Raw genomic sequence first — 11,523 nt, forward strand, 5'->3', positions numbered from 1 at the left:
CCTCTGCATGCACTGATAATGAGATCGGGACAAGCAGGTGCCCACTGCTTCAAAATAAGAATTATTTATATATATATCAAAAGAAACATATAAATCTATTATATAAAGAAAATTCAGCACAATGATTTTGATGTTCTTATGTAATCATTAGCTTATGTGCATGACATGACGGAAATCATACATCTATCTATCTTCTTCAATTTTTTTTAGTCATACAATTTCAAAAATCCTCAATTTAATTTCTTATCACATTTAAAAAAAAAAAAAAGTTTTGAACAATCATTCCTCGTATTAACGACTTTATTCGACAAAAATATCACCTAATAGCCAATAGCAATTCTTATTAAAATAACAAAAGAATGTGAGTTACCTAATTTTGCAGACAAAAGAAGTATTTAAAAATAAATTTCAAAACATGGACGAACAATGTGTTGTGTTTACTAATACTAAAATGTATGACACCATACGACGGGGTAAAGTAGTAACTTTGCTTTTCTAATACTGCGTGTGCATGAAGATAATTTCAACCACTCACCAATTCACCATGAATCTAATTGGATGGTCGACGCCCATTTTCAGCCCAACTCCAGCGACGAATTGGGTCATCTCTTTTTCAAGAGCATATTTTTTTTTCTATCAAAATATATAGAGAATGAAATAACAATTCAAAGTACAACGAAATTGCATAGTTACCTAACACAAGGATCACAGTGTTTTCTAAAACTCATCTTCATAACAAATCAGAATACTACAAAATTGAATAGTAACCTAACACAATAGTCAGTGTTTTCTAAAACTAATCTTGGTGGATTATAATGTTAGAACCATTATAGTATCTCAAAAGGGCAGTCTTCAACAAGCACAAGATCGTCTATTTGGACCCCTAATTTCACGGTGCATGTAAAATAAGATTTGACTGTTGAAAGTACAAAAGAGAATAATGTAACAAAGACTACAAAGTGACAAGCGCAAAATTCTGCTCACCAGAAGGATATATCTGCAGAATTCTGCTGCGGGGAATCATTTGTTGACCGGTGTGACAAATCTTGAACAAATAATATAATTCAATAAGAATATACAAAGTCCTTATTAGAGCAAATATAGAAGATCTTCGTAAAGTGCAGAGATGACCAAATCGTAATAGACTGGTTGCCACTGAAAATCACGAAAATTGTGTAACAAAGTGGCATTTACCAGCTATATTTTTTCTGGGGCAACAGATGGGCACTTATCCAAGGTGTTCCACAAAATGTAATCCCCTGAAGTTACCTGTGCAGCATTTAGATAATGAGAGAAATAGGTCAACACATTTTTTTAGAAACTCAATAAACAGAAACCCGACAATATTATAGCTAACAGACAAGAAGTGCTTTTCATTTCATTATAGGGAAATTTTTTTTAAAAGCTTTGCATGTTTAAAGTGCAAAGTTCGAATTTGACTATACTAGAAGAATGTGCTATGTGATGGAAGCTTATACATGGAGTTGTAGAACAGAGGAAAAAAGACATTTTGGTTTTTCTTTTTTGCCTCTCTCCTTTTATTTACTATATGACTGATTCATATAGTAGTAGGTGGGGGAAAAAACTTTAAAAAAACTGGCATACAAATGTGTTAGCTACCCAAGAGATCTATGATTCTAGTCCCCCACTCTTATTATACATGTACTTTTGAAAAAAAGTACCACACTTTAAATATATTTTTTAAAACAAAATATTTTTTTAAAAAAATAGCCCACTATAGTAAAATTACAAACCTGGGTTGAAAATTCAACTGGAGCTTTAACAGCGGGATAAATGCTAACCTGAACGAGCACAAAAATTCAAGTAGTTATGGAACATATATTTCAATTCCATATGGTATAAAATCAAACACAAAACAAGCTATCTGTGTGCAAGGAAGGGGAAGATATTCGTTCAAGAATAAATATTCTGGGCATTATTGGAGATAGGCAAAATGGATGTCAAGAAGTTATACTTCAAGAGTCGTAATGGGAGAAGAATGAAGATGAAGAAAAAACCATTTCACAACTCAATTAAATCAAAGGGGAGGAAAGTTTTTCTTTCCTCTCCTTTTTACAAAAGACCAACTTTGATTGAGAAAAAATGAAGAATAAAAGGCAAATAAAAGAAAACAAAAAAACAAAACCCACAAGCAGGAGCAACCATCAAAAAAAAAAAGGAGCAAAATAAGATTTAACAAATAATTGAAGAATTTTGTCATCGACAACCAGAGAATTCAACATTGAGGGAGAAAAGAAATTGTACATCGTTTGTCTGGTAACCTTAGGGTTTAGTTGAATTAGAATGGCACGGACAAAAATGAGAAGAGATTCAAGAGATTCAACAATGATATAAACATAAGAGGTGGCTGTCAAAGAATGCTGAAAATGTACTTCAAATGGGGGTGGAATAAATCTGGGCAAGCAAGCTCTAACAACCCAAGAAAAAAACTCCATGTACGTCAACCTACACCTAAAACCATACTGGTTTAATATCTATATTTACTGCTGAATGCATGCATTCAGCAGTTTGATCCACTGCATGAGTGCCGGTACTACAAGTGGCCTAGCTTACTAAACCAGAATGAGATTTGCAAAGCACGATCAGAAACTCACAGATTTAGGATCAACAGATATTCCTGATAACGATGCCCCTAAAATCTTGAACGATACCTGAGATAAGAATCAATAGACAATACTTGAGATAAGAATCAATAGACAAAGTGTTTCAGACAACTTGCTATAAACTATGTCTCAAATCGGTACCAGCCAACCATCATTAATCCTACAAATAGGTTTTCCCAGCTACGGGATAAGCATAAATGCCTTTTGAACACAAAATAACAAAAGAAAAATATTGATGATCATACAGAGCAGCTTCCTTCACAACAGCATTTCCATGTAAGTAGACAAAAAATTTCCAACATGCCATCAGACAGCACAGATAAGTGGGACATTTCACTTAACCACAAGAAGATAATTATATAAAAATCATTTTCTGATGCCTTGATTCTTAATATGAGCTAGGCAAGAAGAAGATGCAGAAGGTTTCATGCCATGGCATTCAAGCTATACCAGTGGTTGGAACTAAATGATAACAAAATTAAAAAGTGTTGGGAAAAAAATATTTTCAAAACCATGATCGGTCCTTGCACAAATTCAACAATTCCTTCCATTTCGAGTTAGTTTGTTATCAAACTCACTGAAACACCCATCTGGAGTAAATGTATTACAGGAATAGAGCCACACTGGGACAGAACAAGTGTTAACATTCGAATTCTAGGATTTGAGAATAAATTATAATGATAGGAAACATGAGGTTGTTCAATTTAACAGGAGAATGTAATCACGGATACTTTATGATAAGATTTAACTTCAAATTGTGTTTTAAAAAAAGACTTAACTTCAAACTTTAAGCAAATAAATGTTGCAATTCTTAATATTATAGAAAAGTTGACCTTGGCATAATTGTACGCCTGCCAGGAAAATGGCTCCTCTAGTTCGACTGGAGGAAGATCCTTACTCATTTTTTCCATTAAAAATTCCTCAATATTGACCACGTTGCTTGCACTTTCAGCCTCAACATCACTATCTACCTCTTCTACACTAGCAGTGACAGAACTTGAAGAATGCAATCTTTGGATCTGCCATGGTGCAAACCTAATTGTTCCAGGAAAAGTTGCCTCCATGCTTTTTCCCAACAGCCCTCGTCCACTCGCTAAAATTTTCCACTCAACTGAATGTTCGGTGGTAGAAACTGTTCCAATTGAAGGAGTTCCATTGAAAGATACAATCCTTCTTCTAGGGAAAGGCATAGTCACAGTACAGAATTCCATACACAGAGGAGCTTTATAACCTTCCATCAAACACAACTTGAACAAAAAAGCACCTTTATCCTCGGAGACCATAGATAATTGGTAAAATCCTTTAACAGGAGGTCCAGAAGCACATATTGCCTGATAACGCATTAAAACAAAATTACCAAGAGGGGGAGAAAACATCACAGCTTGCTTATCTACACCGTGTTCAGGAACTTGGGCACAAGGATGGAATGATAAGCCCTCAATACGAGCCTTATTCGACCCTGCTAAGGGGAAGGAAACATCAGGCAACCCCTCTAATTCAGCTCGACAATTTACTTGACCAGAAACTGATATTTTATCTGGAATCTCATCCCTGTCATACATAGCTGCATTAATGATCTCATGAATCGTAAGTATCACTCTCTGCTTCCCTTTATACAGATATGGCTTCCATGCTGGTTGTTTAACATCAGCAGGAGGCAGATCTGATGAAGAAAAACCATTTACTTTGATAGAAAATATATTGGTATAGCTTAGATCCAAGGGTGTTCCTAGCATATAATTAGCACCAAAAGAGAGAAACAGGAGGCCAGTCAGATACATAAACCTGCACCAACAAAGAAATAAATTTTGAAAAAGTGATATAGAGTAATACCAAATACCAACCAAATGGCATTGAACTGCTTATGAAAGATCTAAGTGCATCTTTATCCAAAGGCCTAGGGACATCTGAATTAAGAGCTCCTGCCACGGTATTGCTAGAAGGAGTGCCAGATGTGCTGGGAGAGGGTACAGGTTTTGCCCTAGCAGAGATTCCTGATATTCCTATGCTGCCTGTTAATGAATCCAATAAACCCCCAACAGATGGAGATGAACTGACGAGGACATCAGGTTCAACCACATCACCAGTGATTACATCACCAATAGCAAGAGCAACCACGAATGCCCTGTAGAATAATTATAAAACTGGTCCACTTCAGGGCCATTGAAATATTAGAGATGGTATTCTACTCCTAATAAAATAGAGCAAATAACTTACCTTACCCTGTAATGGAAGGAAGATCAAGCAGTAGGGAAGATAAGGAACTTTCTGCTCCAATAGCACTACCACAATCAGATCTTCTGCACAAACTTGCATAATGTTTTATGTGATGTGGTTCAACCAAAGGCAACACAAGAATGGAATAATGACTCTTTATGTTCAGTATTAGGGGCCATATAAAGATGCTACTCCCTTCTTCTTTCTTCACATGAAGTCCAATGATATGTCGTGTAATAGGGTCATCGATCCAAGAATCACTTCCCTCAGATGACTGAATAACGCGAATGCCAAACCCATGGGCAGATCCCTCTCTGTACAAAGATGGAAAATTGATAGCAATAAAGAGGGGGAGGATGAGAGGAGTACCAAGCACTCATCAAATTTGAGAATCAAAACTTGAGAACTTTTATGACCAAAAAATCCTTTTTTCTAAATGGGGAATTTTCAAAAATAGAAAAATAAAAGAAATTATTTACACAAAATAGCAAAATTCAAACTTTTTTTATAGAGGCTGATAGAGGATGATAAAAGTCTATTAGTATCTACCGGTGACAGAAACTGGTAGAAGTCTATTATTGATACTATGTGATAGATATTGATAGAAATCTATCAGTGTTTTTTTCGCTATTTCTGTAAATAATTTGACATTTTTTTTTGTTTGTGAAAGTTTCCCTTTCTGAATTGTGCATGAAATAACAAGTAATAACAGCATATTTCCATAAATTTGATTCATAGTCAGCCTTCATCAAAAGCAACAACAGAGTACTTTCTGAGAATAAGATCAAACCACACACTTAGTGATGACAAAGATTTGCACTTATTAAGTCATGAAACCATTAGCATTAATAAATCTACTGCAAGTGATAGATTGATATTACATTTCACGATGATAAAGACTTGTAACTTGTGGGAAGAAGATCATGCCACACACTTAATGATAACAAAGACAGATACAACCATATCATGAAACCAATGACGCCAGCAAATCTACTGCAATTGATTGATATTACATCAAGTATCGACAAAGACCAGTGAGAACAATATTACATGACACACTTAGTGATGAAAACGGCTTGTATTTAGTATATTCTGTAACACCAGAAAATCTACTGTATATCTACTGTATGTGTTTTATTGATATAACATTTAGCAATGAAAAAGTTTTGTGAGACTAAGATCACACCAAACACTTAATGATCACAAAGATCTGTGGGAGATTGATATTTCATTTGATGTACATCAGAAAAGTGACACTAAAATCAAGTACATTACAACTAGGACATCGACTTAGTAGAAAGAAAGAAAGAAATAACAATCTCAACTAACCTTTTCTTTCTCTCAACAAATGCAGCAGCTAACTCCGAATCATTAGGAAGTACTGGAGACACGCTAGATGTTATGTCGTCTGACGTACATCTATCATTCTCGGTCTTGCATGCAGTTCGCCACCGCCTCTCTACCACTGGAAACCTCCTGTAAAGAAAAGGCAATCGAAGAAGGACTTAGAGAATGAAATAAAGGTGAAATTCGAATATTAGGCTACTGAATTATGAAGAATCCGGCATTATTAAATATACAACCACATCGTTTGCCTTGTAGCAATTTTTCTCAACTTCCCTTCTCTCAAATGCCTCACCAAAAATATCCACCAGAAACATCAAAACCAAAAGTTAATTACCAGTGAGGAAGTAGTTCTACATTTGAAGTACGATTCCATAGAGAGAAGAAACGGTATCAAGCAAGTATCGCTAATTCGAAAAGAAAACAAACGGATGAATTCTAAAATGAAAAGAAATGATCGAGCAATTCAATTGCGACGCCAAAGAAAAATCCAAACTACATCGATTCTTGTTCATGCGTTCAAGGAAAATCAAAAGAACAAGAGCTAACCTGGAGAAAATAACAGCGTCGAAGTTGCTGAAGATCCAAATGGCTCTGATGCTGCAACCGTCAGGCATGGCTTCTTCTCCGCGACGGATGTTCAATAACTATCGGTTTGAAGAATGGCTTAGAAAGATGGATGCAGATGATGGCCAGGAAGCGGTGCTGTCTATTGGTTTGGGAACTGGCAAATTCGTTGGTTTTTCATTTGTGGAAGACTCGGTAGGGATAAAACTTAAAAGTAAAAACGATTCAAGATAAAAAAAGAAAAATCCAAATTTAAAAATGAATTTGAGAAGCGCACATGAAAATATAAATAGGGAGAAAATATAATATAATAATATTACTATTAAATAAAAAAATTTGGACCAATCATAAATTTTAATGTCATTTAGACGAAAATATAAATAATGAAATTTGAGACCAATTGAAGATTTACATATGTCCCAAATTGAAATTGAATATATAAATTAGTGAGTCCAGATGTTGTATGTATTTTTTTCTTGACGGTTTGATCAAATTAATTGTTTTGACCCAATTAAATATTAGCCCAAAAATATGTTTAATTTGACCCAAATGTCAAATAAGACCCAAATTTAATTAGTTGGGCCCAAGGGTCAGGTCCATGTACCACCAAGCCAAGTCCACAAAACCTACCTGAGAACACTATAAATAGAGGAGTTCTCTTCATTTATGGGGGTCACCAATTGAGAAGATCCCATGATTACTGAAGCAAGTATTCTTCCAAGACTCCAACTTCAAGAATATCCATGCGGAGTCAATGGATAAAGTATTAAAAATCGAACCACATCCGCATCAAATCTACATTAACACAAGTTTAACTCCACGAAATACGCTTCTAATACCCATCATCAAGAAGATCATCAAGCCTAAAGGCTCATCCAAGAAGATCATTAAGCCTACGGCCAGTCATCTAAGAAAGGCTTCCAAGAAAATCATCTCGAAAGCCGATCATCTAAGAAAATCATCAAGCTTGAAAACCGATCATCTAAGAAGATCATCAAACCCAAAGGTCGATCATCTAAGAAAATCGACAAACCAAAAAGTCGATCATTCAAGAAAATCAACCAGCTTAAAGATTATAATTTATTTTGAAGGTAGTAAAGGATTATGTATTAGAGACTGTGCTCGTTATACTAAAATTAATACAAAATCCAAGTTCAACTCTGCGAAACAAGTTTCTCTGAAAACCTCGTGCAAACAAATATATAATAAAATAAATAAATATAATATAATATATAAATAAATAAATAACAAAGGTAAATAAATTAACAAATAATTTATTTCTCCACTTTATCCAATCTTTTTAGATTGATTACCAATATTTTTGTCTTTTAAAACCCACCAAGTGTCATTATTTATAAGCAATTTGGCAAGTATGAGATGGATTACATGGACACCAATAGTACGCAATCTTGAAACACATGGACAACACACAGGATAATGGATAAATAACACATAGCCAATGGACACTAATAATGGGCATCTACATCATACCTAATTTAACATATTTATAATACTCTCTCTTATATGTCTATATGAAATATACCTCGTTAAAACCTTACTAGGAAAAAACCTACTAGGAAAAAAATTCCAGTGAAGAAAAAAGAATACATATTTCATATAATCTGGTACTTTTAAAAGGTATATTTACTCCCTCTCATGGAAACATCACTTGTCCAATGTTGTGCACCAGTTTTTCAAAGGTTGCAACATGTAATGCCTTTGTAAATAAGTCTACTAGATTATCTTTCAAACAAATTTGTTGTACGGTGATGTCGTAATTTTCTTCAAGATCATGGATGTAGAAAAGCTTCAGTAAAATATGTTTTTTTCTATCTACTTTAATATATCCCCTTTAATTTAGGATATGCATTTTTCGTTGTCTTCGTATAATATCGTTGGAAGATTTTTACTAGAAGATAAACTATATGTTTCACGAATGTACAGTCATTGATCTTAGCCATACACATTCTCGACTAGTCTTGTGAATTGCAAGAATTTCAACATGATTTAAGGAAGTGGCTATTATGGTCTGTTTTACCGATCGTCATGATATAGCAGTTCCTCCATATGTAAACAGATAACCTATTTGAGATTTGGCTTTGTGTGGATCAGATAAATATATAGAATTTGCATAACCAACTAGATCAAAATCTTATTTATTTGAATAAAACAATGTCGATCGTTCCTTGGAGATAACGAAGTATATGTTAAATTCTGTTCTAATGTCTTTTTGTTGGAAAAGAACTATATCTTGCCAATAAATTTACTGAAAATGCAATATCTGGTATTGTATTATTAGCAACATACATAAGTGCACCAATTGTACTAAGATATGGTACTTAAAGACCAAGAAGTTATTCATTATCATCTCGAGGTCGAAATATATCTTTCTTCACATCTAGTGAACGAAATTCCACTACAATGTTCAATGGATGTGTTTTGTCCATATAAAATTCTTTCAAAACTTTTCCTGTATAAGTTGATTGATGAACAAGCATCTCATCTGCTAAATGTTCAATTTGCAAACCAAGGAAAAATTTTATTTTTTCGAGATCTTTCATTTCAAATATTTCTTAAGATATTCCATTGCCTTTGAAAGTTATTCAGAAGTCTCATTTATATTTAAGTCATCAACATACACAGTATAATAGCAAATTCGGACTGTGATTTCTTTATAAAAACACATGGACGTATTGGATTGTTTTGATATCTTTCTTTCAACAAATATCCACTCAAGCGATTGTACCACATTCGTCCTGATTGTTTCAATCCATATAGCGATCTCTATAACTTTTTTTAACACAATTCCTGGAAATTTGATCTATATGTTTCAGGTACCTTAAATCTAGGATTCTCATATAAATATTATTATCAAGAGATCCATATAAATATGTTATGACTACACCCATAAGATGTATATCCAGACTTTCATACACAGTCAGACCAATTAAATATCCTAGTGTAATTGCATCCATCGAAGGATACGTCTCCCCATAATCAATACCGAGTTTTTGTGAAAAAACCTTGTGCAACTAATCTTGCTTTATATCTTGTAACCTTACTATTTTTCATTTCTTTTCCTCACAAATACTCATTTTTATCCCACAAGTTTGACACCTTCTAATGTTCAGACTATTGGTACAAAAACCTGACATCTTGAATGTGAGTTTAATTTTGCCTCGATTGCTTCTTTCCACTGAAGTCAATCTTTTCTATATCGATATTCTTTAACAGATTTTGTTTAGAATCCTCATTTTCATATATAATATCAAAAGCAACATTATACGTAAAAATGTTATCAATAACTACATGAGTTCGGTTCCATCTTTTTCCTGTCATGACATAGTTTATTGATATCTCATTATTATCTTTATGTATTCCACCTTTCTCGTTAGTCATGTCATGAATTTCTTCATAGGTATTTACATCCTCAACCAAGTCTTCTTAACTATTAGTTATTTTTCTTTTTTTGAGGATTTTTATCTTTGGAACCCACTAGTCTACCACGCTTCTAGCGTGTTCTAGACTCATTAGTGACAACTTGCTGTGTTGGAATATCAATTTTTGATGAAACATTTGCAACCGGTATATGTGACTTAGTTACTTTCTTTGCATCTATAAATGCATCTGGTAACTGATTGTTATATTTTGCTAATGAATTATCTTCTGAACTTCAAGTTTACATTGATCTTTACAGGGATCTAAATGAAACAATAACGATGCATTCCATGTAATTTCTTTTTCCAACTTCCTAATTCATCTCCCTAATGTTGGAAAATTTGTCTCATTAAAATAACAATCGACAAATCGTGTAGTAAACACATCACCCGTTAGGGGTTCATGATATTTGATAATTGATGGGGAATCATCGCCAATATATATTCCTAACAACATTTGAGGACCCATCTTAGTACGTTGTGGTGGAGCAATTGGAACATTAATTGAACATCCAAAAATTCTTAGATGGGAAATATTTGGCTCATGGCCATAAGTTAATTGTAACGACGAGTACTTAATGTAAACCCCTAGCTTTTTTTATTGGTTAATTATGTTTAAGTCCTCTTGATTATGTATTTAAGCTTTTGTAAGTATGTACTTATGATGTTTATATTAGTTTAAATATATGGAAGGTTTATTGTGTTTGTATGTAAAGGTTCAAATGAGGAAAATATTCTAAGTGTTAGAAAGCAATGCTCTCGAGTACTTATAGAGCAGAAAAATATTCTAATTTTGGAATGATGAGCTCTAAGTTAGTATAGAAAAGAACTGACACTTAAAAGGAAATAAGGAGTTCGATGCGACGAAGTGTTGTCAAGCTATGAGCCCATACATGTTAAGTTATGTGGCCAGAAGTCCAAGAAGGGGACATTATAGCTAAGTATGGTCCATGAAGTATGGTGAAAGCCATAGAAGAAGTTAAGCTGGCTCTCGTGTGAGTAAGAGTTGGCTGAAGTTGGTAAAGAAGTATGCGACCAAATTCATATGAGGTTGGTGAAGGTCAATGTAGGCAGTGTGTGAGCGACCAAGTTGCCTAAGCAAGCATTCCAAAAGGATGCAAGGGCAGTGTATTAGAAGGATCGCAAAGTAAGTACTGACCTAAAGGCTTAGTTGGCAAACGAGGCGACCATCGACTGATGCGATGATGGTGTCACTCATGTGATGTGATGAAGTTAATGAGGGAAGACTATTTAGGTAAGTATTACCAGAAATGCTTAAGGTAAGATAATGCGACGATGGCTAGATTATACGATGAACAGGGAAGGAGTAAATG

General features: G+C 34.1%; 1 protein-coding gene across 4 annotated transcripts; it reads right to left on the reverse strand.

Moving 5' to 3' along the window:
• Nucleotides 1-615: 615 nt before the first annotated feature.
• LOC120068166 (AP-5 complex subunit mu) lies at nucleotides 616-6,952 on the reverse strand. 4 transcript variants are annotated; one of them, XR_005479113.1, is made up of 10 exons: nucleotides 6,735-6,952; nucleotides 6,171-6,317; nucleotides 4,847-5,155; nucleotides 4,469-4,749; nucleotides 3,458-4,353; nucleotides 2,616-2,672; nucleotides 1,755-1,802; nucleotides 1,195-1,269; nucleotides 985-1,045; nucleotides 616-633 (listed from the first exon to the last, which is right to left on the reverse strand). XR_005479113.1 is itself a non-coding variant. In XM_039019872.1 (9 exons), the coding sequence occupies exons 1-8, from the start codon at nucleotides 6,800-6,802 to the stop codon at nucleotides 1,198-1,200; spliced, it is 1,878 nt and encodes a 625-aa protein (XP_038875800.1). In that variant the 5' UTR covers nucleotides 6,803-6,952; the 3' UTR covers nucleotides 875-1,045; nucleotides 1,195-1,197. The 4 variants fall into 4 exon arrangements, 2 of the variants coding, with proteins under 2 accessions (XP_038875800.1, XP_038875799.1); XR_005479112.1 differs by lacking the exon at nucleotides 616-633 and adding an exon at nucleotides 692-883; XM_039019872.1 differs by lacking the exon at nucleotides 616-633 and having other exon boundaries at nucleotides 875-1,045.
• Between the last annotated feature and the right edge of the window lie 4,571 nt (nucleotides 6,953-11,523).

Source organism: Benincasa hispida, chromosome 12 (assembly GCF_009727055.1).
Source record: "Benincasa hispida cultivar B227 chromosome 12, ASM972705v1, whole genome shotgun sequence".
Taxonomy (NCBI): Eukaryota; Viridiplantae; Streptophyta; class Magnoliopsida; order Cucurbitales; family Cucurbitaceae; genus Benincasa; species Benincasa hispida.

Bases quoted from the DNA above. Each gene is read 5' to 3' on its own strand.
- LOC120068166 (XM_039019872.1), bottom strand. From the start codon at position 6,802: ATGCCTGACGGTTGCAGCATCAGAGCCATTTGGATCTTCAGCAACTTC. The intron at 2,673-3,457 runs GTCAACTTTTCT...TTCTTATCTCAG, and splicing joins AGGCGTACAATTATGCCAAG to GTATCGTTCAAGATTTTAGG. The intron at 1,270-1,754 runs GTTTGTAATTTT...AATGCTGCACAG, and splicing joins CAGTTGAATTTTCAACCCAG to GTAACTTCAGGGGATTACAT.